The sequence below is a fragment of the Sinohyriopsis cumingii genome, chromosome 15 (genome assembly GCF_028554795.1).
Source record: "Sinohyriopsis cumingii isolate HCF-2022 chromosome 15, ASM2855479v2, whole genome shotgun sequence".
NCBI classification, from domain to species: domain Eukaryota; kingdom Metazoa; phylum Mollusca; class Bivalvia; order Unionida; family Unionidae; genus Sinohyriopsis; species Sinohyriopsis cumingii.
The window spans coordinates 30,898,885-30,919,249 of record NC_142975.1 but is presented as its reverse complement, the minus strand read 5'-3'; the positions used below and the strand labels follow the sequence as shown (position 1 = coordinate 30,919,249).

Here is a 20,365-nt window from a genome sequence, read left to right as displayed (position 1 = left end):
ACGATGGAGGAGGTGGAGGTTGAGATTCAGGTTGTGGCTGAGGTTGAGATATTTCGGGTTCGGATTTAGATTTTGATAAACTTTTCTTTTTTTGTTTCATTTCTTTTTCTCTTATTTTTATTTCCTTTTTTCTCTCTGCAGCACCATCAAATCCATTCATAAACATCTGAAAAATCGGATCACCACTATTTAACCGATCAAGTTCTCGTCTTGCCTTATATACTAATTTTCCCCATTCCTCTCGAGTTCGAACTTTAGGAAGATATTCAGGTTTTAAAACTTTATTTCTTTCATCAAAAGCAAAATAAGAAAAATCACCCAATCTGTACATATCATCTGGATCTTCGATTTTAATCTTTTTTATTGCCTGCATACCATCATCGCTAAATTTTTCCCACGGAAGGATATCTACAAATTCTTCAAATACATCCTCGGGTTCCTCAGTGGCTTCGTCAGGTTCCTCAATAGCTTCAGCTCCAGCTATCGTTGTGGTCTTAGGTTTAGGTTTAGGTTTATATCTTAATTTAGATTCTGGTCTAAATTTGGGTCTTCTAGGTGGAGCTCCAGGTGGAGGTGGAAGCGGAGGTGCAACAGGTGGGGGTGGAGGTCTAGTTTGTTCCTCAATTTTTTTTTTAACACAGGAAGAATACCGCGTTTTCTCACTTCAGGTTCCTCTATGTCACCTAGAATAAGTTTTTCAGTGGTTTCAGTTACTGGCTTAAATAATAACTGAGTTGACTCAGCAAATCCTTCCTTTGCATCTTGAACCTCACGCATTTTTCTTTTAACTGATTCTCGTAAAGGTATATATCTTCTTAAAATTTCTTGTCTTTCTCGAGCTATTCTTGTACGATGAGCTTCTCCAACATCCATGATTTATTAAATCACTATTAATTTTAATTATATAATTTTCTATGTAATTTTTTTGTGTGTAATTTCCTGATCATAAATCTGATTATAACTATTCTCAATTAGACGATAGCAGCAGGGAGGGCACCTACCATTGGTTGGTCGTATATATAGAATCAAAAAAAAAATTAAAATTCACGTAGAGTATTTTTTTTTTCCAGCTAAATCTTCAAACTAAGGTTTCATTAATGGAACGGAGTTCAATAACGAGTAAGACTCTCCAGGAAGCTTTTATTCGGTAATCTAGACCTTTCTACGGGAAAGTTTTCAGTGGAAGATTTATTTTTTGTCGGAACCCTTAGGTCTGATCGCCCTCCCTGCTGCTCTTCCTCAGAATTTCTAGAGTTTGATCTGTACTGTCCCATTCCATGGAGCATGTGATCTACTAGTTACCTTCATTGAGATACTGCTCATCATGTAGGGGCATGAGTTACTCTCGTGCACCTTGAGAGGGTCCCCACTCTCTAGCTGTGGTGGTGGTGGGGCAACATCTCTTATCCATAGAATGTCAACTTTGTTGTTGTTGTTGTGTTTAACGCCATTTTTCAGCACACGATAGGCTATACATGGCGGCCAGTATTAATGGTGGAGGAAGAAACTGGGAAATCCCTGGAAATAACCACCGACCCTCGAGAAGCTACTGGCAAGCATTCTCACATACCCAGAATGTCAACTTTGTGAGGGATCCTGGATTGAAACCCTTGTAAGGGGAAGATACCATACCCTCACTGGATTGAGGAGCCTTCTTCCAAGTCTGAGAGAAGGATCCCATACTCTACTGGAATCAGGGAAATAACAATCCTATAATCTCCATGGGTCAAGAAGTTTATGGAGAAGATAGGCATTTCTTCTTCCCATTGTAAGTGTGTTGACTCGTGTCCTGGTCCAGGACATTGTTGGGCTATTGACAACAGAATGGGCAACTGTCCATTCAATGCACTTAACACACGAATAACATGTTGGATGAGTATCCAGTGTCCCATGAGGTCTTTTTGTGCCAACACTTCCCTACATTTTGTGACATAATCTAAAAAGAAAAATATGTATTGGCATCCCCAAACCTAGTACACTCTGAAAGAGAAAGTATTATGCAAATATTTGACTTCAAAAACATGCTGCTGAATTGGTGTAATGAAGTTATTTAATGCAACATTAAACTTCTTGCATGAAATGAGTAGTTGTTTGAAAATATACTGACAAAGCATTACAATAAAACTATTCAATGCAAACAAGTTAGGATACTGCCTAAGGAAGAATACCTACCCTAGCACCAGGTAAGTCAAAGTGGAAGAAGACAGATGAACACCACTTATTAATAGTGCAATAAATTCACCCTCAACTAACAAGAGACATAATATTATAAACAACTTTGCAAGGACTCACAAATAATCGTTTAACACAAAAATTTATTTAAACGTTAAGATAAGCCAATTTTCAGAATGTGAACTTCACATCTCTAGGAATGTAAGCAAGCATCTAAGGAAAAAAGGCTTGGTTTGATTTTGCAGGTTTAACACCATTTGTCAGCAAATGATAGGATATATGTGGCTGTCAGTATAATGGAGAAACCGGGAAAACCCTGGGAAAAACCACCAGTCCTTGGGAAGCTATTGCCAAACTTTCTCACATACCTGCATTGTCTTGCACCCATGCAGACATATGAGATGATAGTGGTCTGTAAAGGCAAGTGCTTTACCCCTCAGCCTACTGGGAAATAAGGTAGTATATCCTGCATGAGCCTATGCTGCAGTAGTCAGACTGGTTCTGGGCTCTCTCTGTTATAAAATACTCAATTGATCTATATAAAGGGAGGCAGGAATTATTCTCTTGGATGATGGGATCCTCAGTCCGGAAGAAGCAAGGCAACAGTGACATGTAATGAAATACTTCTACAAAAGTACTTAAATTCACCGTTTTATATTTTATTGATAAAACTATTATGTATTAGTGAACTCTTTATCTACTACTGCTAAAATGGCTATTATATCTCAATGACTATAGTTATTATGCACCGGTGAACTCTTTAATTATATGGATTGGTGGTTCTTACCAGGGTTTTCCCTGCACCAAAAATACTGGCCTCCATGTATCGTATGCTGAAAAATGGCATTAAATTCACAAAAACTTTACCTACAAATGCTACAATGGCTATATATCTATCAATGTTAGAACTGTCTGTGTTTTTGTCAGAGAGATGGAGTTGGGTATTATATGTGAGGTGGCATGAGATGTGAGATTTCCTTCCATGTGTAACATATATATATATATATATACATGTCTATGTTGTGTCATTTCAATGCTGACATGCACTGATGTAAATAATTTTCTGAAATTTGTGGGATGAAACTGTTACCTTGTTAAGAAGGTATCATAAACAAAATAAGACTTCTACAAAGACATGTTTCATTTTGGCAGCACGGCAATAAATTGAAACACAGTGCTCACGACCTTTGAGAATGCACATTATGGAAAATACAAGTATTCATTCAGTCTTGGACAAAAAAAGAAATGGCTGAGAAGTTTCAAGTTTTTATTTGAATTGAATAAATTCACAATCAGATCCGCATTAATCAGATTCTTATTTTCACAAATATTATAAATAAATATTTGCCCTACAGGCCATATTTTGGGCTGTATTGAAAATGTACACGCTGGTCATGTACTGCACATACCCAATACCCTTCACCTCCAGGAAAAATACATGGGCTTATCTGGCAAAAATTATGGTATTTCTCCCCTAACAAGTCCATGGATGCCAGCATGACAAATCTTTGTAAACATTTGCAGTGGACAATTACCATAGATATCTTTCATAAGTAAATTTTATAATGGGAGGGCAGAGGGTTGGCTTATCACCCGATGAATGTGATACATACAAAATACCATACTTTACACAAATCTGATGTTATAAATTCTACCATTATTACTGTAATACAAGTAACATGTATACTGAAGTTATTGAATTAGGAGCCATAAAAACAATATGGGTGAAAGATGATATAGGTGGTGCTCTACAGTTTTGCATTTTGCAATGGTTAGAATTTTAAAGAAAAAGAATTTCTCTGGCTTTCCTCACTGGTTAAACTGGCTATTTAAAAAAGACTTTGTATATCTTAGGTATAATTCAAAGAACCTTTAATTCCCTTTATTTTGGTGTATGATTAATGGGTGCAATATGGGTTATAGAGTATACAGCTTGGCCTTACTCCAGATGTGCACCTTTCAAAAAAGTGCTAGCTTCACTTGGTCATTCTCACTTCCTGAACTTGAGAGGTAAATTGTACAAAAAAAGAGCCAATAACTTTTTTTTTACATTTTATATATTTGGTAATTCATTCATTGCACTTTCAGAAGCTGGTGTTTTCTAGTCTGGCAAAATTCATTTTTCCTATTTTGATAGCTGCTATGGATAGTGTACTTTAGACTAATTCAGACTGATATTTTCAAAGCATAATGGGTAAAAATAAATTGAATGACAAAATTACGTCATTTTGGGAGCATATATCTACTAAGATGAGTGGAAATAATCTGTGACCTGAAGCTTATAACCAATCCATAGGTGACTTTTTCAAAATTAAAAATAGTATGAAAATCTAATAAACATGAAAATACTATTGTCACTATATGTAGCTCACATCTCAATAGTATAAAATCTAATAGACATGAAAATACTATTGTCACTGTATGTAGCTCATATCTCAATAGTATGAAAATCTAATATACATTAAAATACTATTGTCACTGTACGTAGCTCAACTCTCAATAGTATGAAAATCTAATAGACATGAAAATACTATTGTCACTGTATGTAGCTCACATCTCAATAGTATGAAAATCTAATAGTATAAAACATGAAAATAATATTGTCACTATATGTAGCTCACATCTCATTGGACTGAGCAGAACCTGAGATTCTACATTCTGTTCAAACATTTTGTAAAAATGTATAAATCTGTTTCATGGTGAGAAGCAGCTGGTAATGAAATCCAACTTGCAATCAAGAAGCATAATTAATATTTGTGCTTTGAATTGACAATATAATGAATTGACACTAAACTTGAAAAATCAAAATATTAAAAACTCTGCATTTTGTGACCATCTAAAATAGACATCGTAGTGGGCTTTAAATCTAAAAGATTTAAGCAGTCATGGTGCTTTCTGGGAATGTTTTGTTAGCAGATGTAATATTTAAACTCTAGCTCATGTCAAGTCGAAATTGCGAACTGAGCTTGATGAGAATTCTACATCAGCCAATTCTTTTCACTAGCAATTTTAACAATACTAATTAATCATTTAGCCCAGACATTATCCAAAGTCCTCTCTTTAATTTTATTTCTGAACAGATAATACAAGAATAGAAATATTACAATAAAAAGAAAGTAACACAATCTGGTGTACACGAAATGGAAATGAATGCCTATTTACTAAAGTATATCACTCTCTTACACATGCAAACCTAGACACATATGAACACCCAAATGTACACAAACAACAACCAATACTTATTGTGATAATGATTGCTAATGCTATCACAAATGGACCTACTGGACTAATCTGGTCATTAATGATATCTATCACAAATGGACCTACTGGACTAATCTGGTCATTAATGATATCTATCACAAATGGACCCACTGGACTAATCTGGTCATTAATGATATCTATCACAAATGGACCTACTGGAGTGATATGGTCATTAATGATATCTATCACAAATGGACCTACTGGACTAATCTGGCCATTAATGATATCTATCACAAATGGACCTACTGGACTAATCTGGTCATTTATGATAGCTAATGATATTGATTAGAAATGGACTTGATGGTCTGGCCTGGTCCTGAACAATAGCTAATGATATTACATTTATTTCATTAACCTGTAAATGTCATAAAACACACATAAATGTTACAAGTGATATTTATTGGTGATATTAATGCTGATCAGTATCAAGTCATCAATAGAAGTCATCAATATCAAGTCATCAATAGAAGTCACAGATGATATTTAATAATTGATCTGAAACCCAAAGACAAATATTGTACAAATTTGCCACCCTTAGTAAATCAAAGAACTAGCTGTCCATACTTCATCTGTGCTGATTTGTTTTTAGCATTTAATGGTCAGCATTCCCAAGACCAGTTTATACTAAATTCATGGTAAGCCATTATTTTTGTGAGATCTTAGATGGTTTTAATTATCAGCAGTTTTGCAATCATCCATGATGTCTTGAGTTATTGCCCTTGATAAATTTGGTTTATGTATTTATAAGCTAAGATTTTATAGTCACAGGAATATTTCTCAATATCAACTGATATTTATTATCACCTTCACCCATTTCAGAAAATAAATACCATAATTCTGTGAATGTAGTTACAAATAAGACTTTTTTTGGTCATTACTATTGTACACTACTTGCATGCTTGTCACTATATTTAATAAAATTCATGAAAATGTCCCACTATTCAAAGACAGACAGACACAGGTTGATAGATGGATGGGTGGACTGATGGAAAGATCTAATCATCCTTGTAAAGAATCATATGAAAGTAAAACTATGACAGACTAACAAACACAGACACATGCAGTAAACAACAAATTAAAAACAGTGTGACATACAAGAACTATCATCAATGCAATGGAGCTGATGAACTTAAAAAAATACCATACACAAAAAAACCAATGTTTATCTGATAAAATATGACATTTACCACTGATGGTGTACATGCACTTGCTTGACAGTAAATGTCGCAATATTCCATTTACTAGCAATGAATCTTTCAGCAGCAAAGGTCATAAGAGTGGTGACTTTGCAGTCAATGTCTGTTAAATATGATAATAATTGTTTTCCTGCATTTGTGACATTTACATGTGCTACAAAACATTCTTAACATAAAAGAATCTCTGCACAAATTTGTACAAAACTGACAGTTCAAAGCAATTGTTCCTTTATTTCTAATAATGCGTAGCTACTTTCGAAAGAAATCGTAAGATAATTCCTTTTAAAATTATCCAGACAACACAAGCACTTTAATCAACAAAACTCACAAGAACAATGTAAAAACAAGGAACAGGCATTTCAAACAAAAATGAAGACAAATATGCAACACTATTTATCAACATCATCTGAAAAATTACAAACATGTTTTTAGCAAAGAGTACTCTATACATTTATCTCCCCTGATATTTATCATGCAAATTTGTCTTCTTTTTCCAAGACTCTTCTTTAATTGTTTAAATTTATCCCAAGCTATGCTTTCTACTACTGGCCAATTTCAAAATAAACTGAAAAATTTAAATAAATGACATTTTTTTCAGTGATAACAGAGGCAGGCGTCATTGAAGCATTTTTCATCTCCTTTAAAACTACCTATCCTACATGAATCAGCAAGGAAAAAAAAATACACAATTTTAGATGTATACATCACAGAACTGTTCATTCCTGAAAATTTACCTGAAGCACTGCAAGACAAATATTTAGGTTAAAGTTTACAGTTATTTCAAGTTTTCTAAGGCTGTAGAAAAGACAGTGTTCTTCACCAGGAATAGGCAAATTATTACAATGATGTCAAATACCGAGTGATCAACATTTCAAAGCAATATTTTATGGCATTATGGGCATTACATATTTCTGTCATTATTTTGTTGAGCCCACATGGCAGAAATTTGACACAGCCTTCACTCTGTCATCTGTTTGTGTGTGTGTGTGTGTGTGTGTGTGTGTGTGTGTGTCTACATCCATCTGTCAATTCACACCCTACATGAAGGTCAATGTTAAAAGTTGTTTCAATTAACCTCAGTGTTAAAGTTTTTCTTTAGTTTCCAGTTTGATAAAGGCCAATTGGACAAAAAAGGGAGTTGTGGTGTTTACATGAAGGACATTAAGGTACAATATTCTAGAGTCTGTTAGTGGCAAGGATAACTAAAAATAAATAATTATGAACTAAAATAAAAATATGTTACCGAGGTTATATTGATTTAAAGTTATTTTATGAATTTGTCTTTTATCAAGTCTCAGTGCATATGAATATTAATATATGTAATAGATTAATTCAACTCAGGTTATCTCTCATAAAATCAGAGAAAGCTCGACTTACTGACTTGTTTTTAAAATCGGACTTTTGCTCTTTTCCAAACAATCATAGCGATTTAAAGTGGACTTATATGTACATGTTGACAGTTCATGAAAATATTTATTTTACCAAGATCTGAAATTATATACTGGGCATTTTATAAAGTAATAACTGCATAGGTGACCCACCAGGCTCATAGAAAACCAATTCTGAAACAACTCAAAGATCTTGAAGGAAGGTAAACACTAACACCCAAGTGAGTGTTAGACTGATCTGTGGCTTACTGTATATTGTACACAATAGCTGAATTACATCTATGCTTAGCAAGGTAAATTTTGGAAGCTCACCCTAAATTTTGCAGAAACAATAAAGATGCAAAGTAAATTTAGCTATGTACAGTAATAATTAATGAGAAATTGGAAAAACATATGCTTGAATAATCCTAAAACCCTACTGATGCAAGAAAAGCAAATAGTCATCACTAACATTGCATACTATGATTGTCTATGATTCTATCACATGACCTAATAAGAGTACACTCTATTAATAAGCTACAATAAAATTGTAGCATCTGAGTGTGTCTGAACACCTAAGATCATGAAGATGAATTCTTTTACCTGATATGATATCATATATATGTCTAACACTGAAAATATATCATGGGTTTATAAAACATCATGTACATGTCATTAAATGAACATAAATTACACAGTAAAGTTACCATAGCTTTCACTATTGAATAAGCATTGGGGATATACACTGTATAGTATTCCATCACTATAAGGCAATTCAGTATATACACTACTCTCATTTTAGTGCACGTAGATAACTTGTCAACCTGTCTATAATGTAGAAGCAGCTGTAGAAAAAGGCCAAAATAGGTTTCTAATTATTTGCCATTTTAAAAAAAAAGTCCTGATCATAAATCATAATTTGTATTGTGTGATTGAAATTTGTCCATAATTGAGGGTATGTGTTTGGACCTACCTGAGTAGTCTTTTTTCTGGTAAACAGCATATTATATATCTAATTTTTTGTCAATGATTGTAGATTATATATTATCATTTGTAGGTAAACATGCTTACTTAGACTTGAGTCCAGGACATTGATTTTCCCTTTGGGAATTCTAGGTCTATCTGTGGTTTGCCACGTTCTTAACAAAAGTTTTAGTAATACACCTATCTTATTTACACCTAAGAAAGTTCTGGAAATAAACTTTTGACCATCATCCTGGCCCTCATATTGTATCATAGGTTTTTATATAAGTGAGAAGAAAACAGGAATTCTTTATTTCTAGCTTAACATCTGAAGTGGAATCAGTATTTTAGTTGTGTTCAGTTTTAATTTTAGAGGATTTATTTATTTAAACTATTCATTGATATTACAAAGTGCTCTTTGACTTTTAGGACTAAATCACTATTATGGCACAATCATGAATTCATTTAGAGACATTTTGGAGTTTATCATTATGATACATCAAAACTGTTAGCATATCAATAATATTCAAGGATAGTGGTACATCAGCACATTCAAGATTGGAATTTATTTGGAACACCACTGGAATTCATTCGGAATGCTCTTTACTTCTGGACTTTGATAGAACTTTTAGGATTATATTAAATTTAATTTGCAACACTTAAGTTTCCTTTAAATTTTCATTTTGTATTCTAAGGAAATAAATTCCTGAATTTTACAAAACTTGGGGTTTTGTTGCTCTTTTCTGTTACTTAATTCAAGACCGTATAATCATAACACATGAAAAGTCTGATTTATCACTGTCTTGACGTCAACAATGGTGATCAGTGAGAGGAAATACAACAGTCTTTAAATTAAAAAATTTACATGAAAAATCATTGGTAAATGCCTACTGGTGGCAACACTATGAAAACAAATGCATTTTAATTTTTAATTTGATCTTTTTTGGAGTCTTAATGTAATGATCTGTTCAAAATGCAAAATGAGACAATCAACTGCCACAATGATGCTCATGAGTGTTTTTGTGAGAACTTAATGAAGTGCTTATTCAGAGGTCAAGCTGGTTTTATTTTGACAATTGTTTACAACTTAATAGTCCTTTGTCATGACCACACAAGCTAATTACACTGGGTGCAAATCAACATTATTTCTTGTTGAAATCAGACAGCGTAGACAAAGTTTTTGCATTGAGTCACAGTTGCTGTTGTTGTAGGGTTTAACGCCATTTTTCAGCACAAGATAGGCTATACAGCATCCAGTATAACTGGTGGAGGAAGAACCATGGAAAACCCCCGGAAGAACCACCGACCCAGGAAAAGCTACTGGCAGGCTTTTTCACGTACCCCCATTAGCCGAGCATGAGACTCGAACGCAGTGAGTCACAGAAAAACTAGCAAATTCAAATAAATTGTACAGATTTCTTATTCTCCTCATCTAGGCTTTTGTCAAATAAATTAAATCTAGGTGTTCCAAAACTGTGTAATAAGATGCCTGTATTTATTAGTACAAAACAACATGTATTCAATCATTTATGTGAGTTATCGACAAACAATTAGTAGACTATAAAACTGCTATCGTGAATAATTAAATAGTGCAACTATATTTATGTATTGAATCTAGTGGTTGGGTTCATTTATGAGGGATAAACATGGTTCAATATTTAGTGGGATGCAACTCAAAATTTACTAATGCACGAATTTGGGACTACTGGATTTCAACTTGGTTTATATTAAAAGTCCTGTAAAAAAATGTATAAACTTTATTTGACTTAACATCTAGCATACATTGTAATTTGTATCCATCATAAAAATTTACGTACCAGTGTACAAGAAGAGAGATTATAATTTTCACATATTGATGAAAGTTGCAGGCACTGTCTTCCAACCATTAGTGTTGACCAAATTTGTCTCCCTTGCTATTTTCACACTAATGCAACAGTTCGTGTTTATCGAGAGGTGTAGCATAGCTCCTACTGAACAATTAGTTCATTTTTTAAAGCTGTATCATGCACTTTATTACAAGGCGGAATGCAACAGAAAACATTATAATGATGGTATAACATCACAAAATCACCGGCTTGTTTATTTCAATTTGTTCAAAGTTTAAACTAAATTTTATCTCTAGCAAGACTGAAATAATCTCTAAACAAAAGAAAATATTCATCAGGCTCCTGTTTCACTTCACATTAAGTGTTTTGTGTAAAAACAACTCTAAAACAATCATAAACAATATTTTGTATATGTTGTCTAGTCAAACAGTCACAAGCCCTTGGTTTAATACACAGTCCTGCAATTTTTCAAAGATATGACTTATGGTTGATCAATCAGTCATTCTTTTAAAGTTAAAACTTAAAGCCACTCATACATAAAAAATAAAATATCTCAATATCTTTCTATTGTAAGATATGGCGGTGAAAAATACAACCACAAATACTTGAGTCTCAACTTACATATACACAAATATACTGAATGAAATTTACCTAAAATTTACCAATCAAATATCTTAAGCTTATGTAAAACTGACCAATCAATAGTCTTAAACTTATCTAAAATTGACCAATCAAATGTCTTAAGCTTATCTAAAATTGACCAATCAAATGTCTTAAGCTTATGTAAAACTGACCAATCAAATATCTTAAGCTTATGTAAAATTGACCAATCAAATGTCTTAAGCTTATCTAAAATTGACCAATCAAATGTCTTAAGCTTATCTAAAATTGACCAATCAAATTTCTTAAGTTTATCTAGAAGAGTCACTCAATGCTGCTGATTAGCCATATGAAGATGAAAATCATTCTTGTCATGACACACCTTATTGCAAACAGCACATTCCCATGGACTCTGTCTTCCATGTAAGGACATATGTAAAACATACAAGCCACGTTCCTCAAAATAAATACTGCAGTGCAAACAACGGAACAGCTTCCCTTGACTCTCATAATAACCTAGTGTTTCTTTCATACCTGGCATGCTTTGATTAACAGCGGTATGTTGGACACCCATGTCCTTGGTTGACCTGGGAGGATTTAGCGAGACAGATACCGATGGGAAAGGTCCTGAAACTCCTTGCTCTTGTCTCTGTATTAAGTTCTGTAGCAGACCTATCATTTCTGATAAGTTGCTGGTTGAGTCAGCCGTCATTCCTGACTGATCTTGGGGTTGCCATGGAGATGATCTTGATGCTGATGTGATTGCTTCATCGGAAGCCTGTAAATTGCGTGATGGGCTGTCTCCTTGATTTAAGTTCTCAATCCTTTGCCTGGAGGAAGCATTTGTTGCTTGGCTGCTTAAAATGTTTTGTCGAGTTGATCGTCGTCCAGCTATTGGAAACACGGGAATAAAAGGGATATTTGTGTTAACTCCTGATGCTGCAGAAGGTGATTCAGGTTCTTGTTTGATATCATCAACCATTATTGGACTTTCTGCATTGCTTGAAGTTTTGCTGGCAAGGTGAGCGCATATGTTATCTATTTTTCTCATACTTTCACTCTCCATGTTTGAAGTTCTGTCATGTGATATTCTGTCACTCATGTCAGCGGACTCCATGACCTGCAGCATTGAAGGATCAAAATTAAACGCTGCAGCAAAATGTGGAAGAGAATTCCTCAGATGGGCAATGTTCTCAGCTGAAATTGAATGTGAGATGTTTGGCATCTGTGACTGTGAAAACTGAGATGAATTCAACAAACTTGTTGGAGTTGATGATCTTACATCGGGACTGGACTTGTTTGTTTTTTCAGTTGTGTTGGAAGCACCTCCTTTCTCTGGTGTATTTAGAACATGGTGATTTGTCTGAATATGGTCATTTAAAGCAAGCTGAGTTGTTGTTATGAAATTACACAAATTACATGACAGAAATCCCCCTGGGTGTCCCAACAGGTGGCGCTGAAGTTGCTCTGACTTATCAAATCGCTTGCTACATATCTGACAGGAAAACGGCTTTCGATGTATCATTTTGTGTTGAACTAGATTTGAGCGAGCAGCAAATCGCTTGTCACAGAGGGTACAAGCATATGGTTTGATGCCAAAATGAATGTTCTGGTGCTCCATCAAAATATTCTTATATCCAAATCTTCGATGACAGATATTACATTCAAATGGTTTTTCCTTCCCATGAGTGAGACGCAGGTGTCTGATAATGCCATTTTTGTAATTGAACACTTTATCACAGAGTTTACAACAATAATTTTCTCCTTGCACCTCAAAGAATGTATTGCTATCAGCAAAGTTATTTTTGGACTGTTCCAAAAGAGCCCTCTGGGTTGTTTCCATATCAAGACTCATCCCACTGGGGGATTCCAGATGATCATAATCCATTTGCAGGTCTGAGTCCATCCTTAACTGCTATGCTCTGTTCTGAAAATTAAATCAGCTCAGTATTAAAATTATTACAGCATAATATCACATTTTGGGAATTTAGTTAAACACCACTTTCCTGAAATAAATTGTGTGTAAACTAATGATATAAAAACAAACACAATTTGTCTGGCTACCAGTTTTAATCAACTGGTTCCTTCAGTAAAGACCAGTCTAAATAAAGCAGAAAACATGAGTTCCTTGAAGAGACTGATGCTCTACTGCTTTAAAACATTTCCAGGAATCCAAAATAAGTCCATTTCATCTTTTCAACTGAGTGTAAAAACAATCTCTTATATTACTGATCTATATGTTTTATTTTCAGTGTCAGATTGGCACCATTTTCATTTACATGTAGGACCAACAAGACATCAAGTCTCTACAGTGAAAGCGCCATGTCAGTATGACCATCAATTCAGGAAGAGTAGTGGTAAAATTTTCAAGCTGGCCATCATGGTACCCAGATTCAAAATCAGATTAGCACCATTTTCGTTATAAGCAATGAAACACTGTAAGTCTTCCAGGTTAAAAACCCCATGACAAAAATTTCCAGATGGCTCCTACAAAAGCCACGATGGATGCCACCTAGGCATCATTTTCACTTAGGACCAACTAGACATGATAACAAGTCTTTTGGTCAAAATACCAAATTGATTTGACCATCTAATTCGGTTGTAGCAATAAATGGATGTTGTTATGAATTTCCATTAAGGAAGATTAATGGTAAGATTTTCAAGATGACTTCTATGGTTGCCACATTTGCCATACTTGATATCAGGTTGGCACCATTTTTATTTAGGAATAACTAAACATTGTAAGAGGTCTATTAGTGAAAACCTCATGATAACATGACCATAATAGGATTGGTGGAGAAGCAATAACAATATTTTCAAGATGGCCACTATGGTGAATATACTGGAGTTCAGAACGCAGTGTATCCCATAGGGGTGCAAGACTGGGGTTCAAAATTCCCTTTGGTGTCAAAAATGGGGGTCAGACTGAGTAAAAAACAAACTCTGATATCAAAACTGGGGGTGAAATAAAAAATCTGGGGGTCTCTGAAGCACAAATGACGGTAATGGGAAACAGTGAGAATGGGATCATTTTTATTAAGGAACAAGAAGAGCTTGGGATGAATGTGTTTGAAAAGTTTCATGGCAATCATCCAAGTAGTTTTTAAGTATTAGAGATAACGAACTGCTGCTAATGGATGAATGGACAATGGTGAACAGGCCATCCCATAATTTGGCAATAAATCAGAAAACTTCTTTTTTGAATACATTAAACAGTGCCTTTGTTTAAGGTAAGTACTCATTATTTTTTCATCTGGATAATAAATTTCAAAGAATACACTGAAAAAAATTATGTGGAGCTGGGTGTCATGAGACATGTGGTGGCACAATAAGTCTTTGTTTCATAGTGATCAATCAACTGATCTATTGCTAACAAAATAGATGAAGAGTCTTTAATAGGAACAATATTTCTTGATTTCAAGAATGCATTTGACCTGGTAGACGATGAAATTCTTCGGAAAAAACTACAATGTTACAAGTTACTACTAAGATGATTGAGTTCATACCTCACCCACAGAATTTCAGTGCAGCAATTAGTGCTATGTTAAGACAGTAACATGAAACATGACACAACTATTCCTGAGTTGTCACTGATAAATGTTACAATTTGAAACAGATCTGGTTCACAGGTGTCCAAGGGGGAACAGTAAAATGTTTCCTAAATCTTCTGTCATCAGTATATAAGTAAGTTTTGTCAGTTTTTTTTGTAACTTGATTACAAATGAATTAAAAGAGACAATTATGTGCTCTATTTTTCTTTTACTTAATCCAGCAGTTCTAAAGTTAAGTTAATTTTACTTCTATGTTCATCAGATTTACTGTTGTAAGATATAACTTTCTTTCTTATGGGTCAGTGGTTCTTTCCAGGCATTTTCCCTGGTTCTTCTTCCACCATTAATACTGGATGCCATGTATAGCAGCCTATCGTGTGCTGAAAAATGTTGTTAAACCCTACAACAACTCCAACTACAACTTTCTACAAAGTATAAAGTCTAAAGGCTAAATTATGGTCAACTGTAGTCTTGTGTTTGGAATGTTATCCACATTCAATATGAACTGATTTCCCATACAGTTATTGCATATGCAATGTCAACAGTTATACCAAGTGAATTTGTCCAACAGACAACATCAGAGTAGGTTAAACTCTAAAAGGTCTCCATGAAACATGAATATCTTGTCAAAATGACTTTCAACATATTATTGGCTATATCATGCCATGGTAATGGGAGATACATACAAGTACCATTCCAAAGGACACCGTGGCTACCGACCCACTTATTGAACCCTTGGATTATCAGTCCCCTTGCTCCACCAACTGCACTTCTTACTTTTGGTGCTCACCATTATGCAAATCTGCATGTTCCACAACCATAATAGTCCAGAGAAATGATCTAAACAGCCTTCAACAAAATCAGTGCCCTGCTTTTGTTGGGATATTGTACTTACCATGAAGCAAACAAACATGCATACTCTGCGAAGCAGCATGCATCACAAAAAATTAAACTGCTTTCACATTCCTTTATTATATGACTATTGTTTTAGCCATTTAATGTTTACACTTTACAACAGATTACTCTAGTACCATAGGGTTTAGGAGTTCCAAACCCAGATTGGCAGTTCACACACTATCCCGTTTGTACCCAATCCGATTTTAAAAATTAAAGGAATCAAGGATATAAAAATATGCATAAAATGTAGTCATTTCATTCAATAATTTATAATTTCTAGCCTGATTGTTGCCAGGTGGTTTTAAACATTGTCAATGGAGTTTTGAATCAAAGGGAGTGTCTTCAGTAATACATATGCCATATTTACAAGTCTATGTTTTTAAGCAACTGTTGTGATGTAGTTCAGTCTTTTCATAATCTCAATAATTCTTTAAATTTTGGAGTTAAATCTCCTTGAACATTTGTATGCAAGAATTATTCCTTTTCATTTGTTCCATTTGTTTTTAAACTAGACACTGCAAATACTGGATGCAGATGGCACAGATTTACTTAAAAGGGCTATTCAAGAAAACCGAAAAGAACACCGAGCAGTCTGTCAACTTGTTTATATGAAGAACTTCTGTTTGGTTTGAAATGCCAATAAATTTAGTTATTAGGGAATCTCTGCCAACAATCATGTTAGAATTTATAATTTGATGTATGAAGTGACTAAGCATTTTGGATTTTTTATATCCTTGATGATATTCATTTTAAAAATCAGTAATAAATAAGGATATCCTACCAAACACCGCTAACAGGCACAAACAGCACTAAGAACAATAAAAAGGCACCAACAAATACAGAAAGGCACTAAAATGTATAATCAACTGGCAACAAAAACTGCTTAATTTCCTTAAGACAGTACATGCAAATTACGTCATCATGAATGCATTTTAATACAGTATAGATGCAGTGGTCATGTATACATCATGGTCCAGATATTTACCACAATAACAACTAAAATACCACAATTATTAGTTACAATTTATTACAAGTGATATGAACTTCTTTCTAATAATCATAATCATAATATTTTTACAAACAAGAATGAAAATAAAAAAGCATATTGAATCACAAGTATCTATATGATCACTTGTAATTAGTTTCAACATTCAACACCTTGAAATTGTCATTCTCTGATTGTTTCCACATGCCAAAATTGTTAATAAAATATATTTTTATGTTATAATGATAATAAATACCAGAAAACACATCAAGGATTTTTTATGATAATTATGATGCTGGTGATACTGCTGTACCATCACATTCCAACTTAAAATTTAAAAAATGCAATTATAAAGAAGAGCATCATTAACTTGTATTAGTGATTAAATGATACAAGGTTCTCACATTCCATTCTTTTTTTCTTTCGTAAGTACATTTCTTTTACATCTTATTACTTGAATATAATAACATTGAATATAATAACAAAGTAACCACTATTTTTATTAAACGATACCCAAGCAGAGCGTTTTAAAAACATGAAAAATGTTTTAATTTACAATCCACAAAGAAACAGTAGTCACAATCATTTGTATCAGGAAATTGTTATCCTTATTATAACATACCTGACCATTTTGTTTTATGAAAATGAAAGACGTAACCGAATTGTGTTACTGCTTTGATGCATATTGCTGATTTCAAGATGACTATGTCAATAATGATCAATAATATAACCCTTAGATTTTTCACAAAATTAGAACAATGATAATTACTTCCCAAGATTATTCATGCAAGAAACTTGCCTAAACCAATTATAATATACGTTATACTTAAGATCTGTTCACTTACTTAAAGCCCTTTTTAATATCTAGCATTGGTGTAATAGGAATTGACAGAACATTTACTATAATCGTATTCTCTCTAATAAACATTCCCACTGACATTAAATTTCCAAAAGGGGTAGCATTTAATAAGAGCACAATAATAAACGATAAAGTGATTCATTTTATGTACTCTTATAATGACCACATGTACATCTCTGGGTCTTTCTGCCTATGAATTCAGTCACTATAAATATCAGCACATTTTCCCACTCTGCAGCTAGTGGAAGCATGAAAACTTGCTACCCAGCTATTGCATCATGTTCTTTTTTTTGATGTACTCTTATAATGATATGAACATCTGAGGGTATTTCAGCCACTGAATTCTGTCATTGTATTAGGTGTATATCAGCACAGCTAAAATGATCAACACATTTTCCCATTCAGCAGGTAGTTGAAGCAGGAATGGCAAATCTTTGCTGCCCAACTATTACATCATACTTAACACTACATATATGCCTGTGTCTTTATTGATTTATACATCAATATATACATTATAACAATGTTATCAACTTATGGCTGCAATCTGGGTTGTACATTAGTGGAAGTAGGAATTTACATGGAATATATGATGTACTACTGTGTAAGATGTCTGAAAGGCATCAATAATGTCATGCTGTTGTACTATGTGAATGTTACAAAAAGGTACATGAGAATGGGATTATGTTAAAATTGTCACTGTGGACTACTTAATTCCTGTGTTGCACTTATGTATTTCAGAACAGTAACAATTTATGGTAAGTTTTACATTTTCTCTTTAAAAAGGGGAGAGTTTTTTTATTTAGAGTGTGGTTACTAATTAAGAAGTATATGGTAATCATAGATCCTGCTATGTGACTGCTTGTATACTGTTTTTCTAGGATGTAAGCAAACACATATGAATAGATAAAAGACAATTTCAGAAGACCTATATGAAACAAAATTCACAAACTTCAGAAGAGAGAAATTATATTAAAAACAATATTTGGTTCAACTGGTGTACTCATGCAAATAACAGCATGGAGTTTGACATAAAAAATGCAATTCTGAATAAAAACTGAGATATTCTCAAGCTGACTTCATCAATTACTATGAAAAACAAATAGAAAGAAAGATTATGGACTACTGAATCAATGACACGGATGAAAATTGGACCAACAATAATGTAGAGTCTATGAACAACAGGCTGAAAATAGTAATAAAATGGCAACAAAAAAAAAAGACCAACGTACTGTTATCCCAACTGCACAATATTGTTCTAATTCAAATGGTGAACAGATGACATGACATGTATAGCACTGAGGACTTCAACCAAAACCCAATGTTCTCCAAACATAAACTTGCCCCCAATGTGTGGTACATGACATCTACTGAGAAAAAGAACACCTTCATGAAATTTTTGTTGTTACATTTAAATCAGGGGAAAAAAGAAACTGTAACTTCATCAGATAGTAGAGATCAAACAGTTGCAAAGAAGCCAAGCCAGAAAACAAGTATCAAGTCAACCAGGATAAACACACCCTGAAAATAAGGGATATTTTTGTATATGGTTCTAGCACAAACGCTTTCTCTCTTAATAGTATAAATTGATTGTGCCTTATTTAAAGTGGGGAGGGTCTCTAGGGTTTCATCATAAGTTACTAAATTGACAAGAATCAGCAATTAATCGGATGTAGCGTGTTCACAACGTCTCCTGTATGGCAAAATAAATAAATACAATAATAATAATGCAAACTTTGAAACAGAATAAACACCCGGGAATTTATTGGCAATCTCGTTTGAGTAGCATGTTGAAAAGTTTATCAGCAGACGTGTGAAACAATTCTAGAAAAATTAGAAACTTGGATTAAGATGAAGTATTATTCTAAGTTACACATTTCTATCTATAAATAATTTATTTATCTAGATAATTCTAAAAGATAAATATTAAATAGGTTTTTTCTGGGTTACAAGTTCTGGGGCGACTTCTCCATGGGGCGATTTCTCCATGCACCAATGTTATCGTGTGACAGATCAGATGCTGTGAAAACAGTAGCTTGATGTTCTCGAGTGTTTACGTATACTTTTGTCTGGATCGGCCCTCTGCATAACCATGACTTTATTATATAAAGGGTACATTCCAGAAGAAAGAAAAAAAAAATGAACATCAGATCTAAAAGATTTGACAACTGAATTTTTGGCGGGTGGCGGGTGTCTATACATAACTAGAAAATATGCATGTTCAAATAACAATGATAATCCCCCCAAAATCAAACACGAAAAGCCGTCATGACCTACATCTAGATTTTCATAATTATGAACAATCTTTCGTGTCTTAATGTCAGCTAAAACTAGCTGTCTACTACTGAGCACTTACCATCATACCCATCATACTCTGGAATGAAAGAAATAAGACCCTAACAAAACAAAGCAAATAAAATGCACTCAGTTTTCGAGTGATTCGGTAGACTGGACAAGTTTCGTTTACTGTAGACTGGTGTATGAATATCTGTTATTACAATATTCAGATCTATTCAAAATTATCAGACGCGGAATCAACCAAAGCCAGAGTATCATCACGTTCCACACACACACACACACGCACACGCACGCACGCACGCACATACACACACATATGTAAAGACTACAAATCATATGGCGAATAACAATCCTTTCAAGTGCACTGGGATCACGTGTCTCAGGGACTGATTC

General features: G+C 33.9%; 1 protein-coding gene across 1 annotated transcript; it reads right to left on the bottom strand.

Annotated features, from left to right (window-relative positions):
- Positions 1 to 3,425: 3,425 nt before the first annotated feature.
- On the bottom strand, positions 3,426 to 20,119 carry LOC149781494 (uncharacterized). Its single transcript, XM_089935576.1, has 2 exons — positions 20,031 to 20,119; positions 3,426 to 13,312 (listed from the first exon to the last, which is right to left on the bottom strand). The coding sequence occupies exon 2, from the start codon at positions 13,289 to 13,291 to the stop codon at positions 11,714 to 11,716; it is 1,578 nt and encodes a 525-aa protein (XP_089791702.1). The 5' UTR covers positions 13,292 to 13,312; positions 20,031 to 20,119; the 3' UTR covers positions 3,426 to 11,713.
- Between the last annotated feature and the right edge of the window lie 246 nt (positions 20,120 to 20,365).

What these genes read in the sequence shown, in the direction of transcription:
- LOC149781494 (XM_089935576.1), bottom strand. Translation starts at nt 13,291, where the DNA reads ATGGACTCAGACCTGCAAATGGATTATGATCATCTGGAATCCCCCAGT.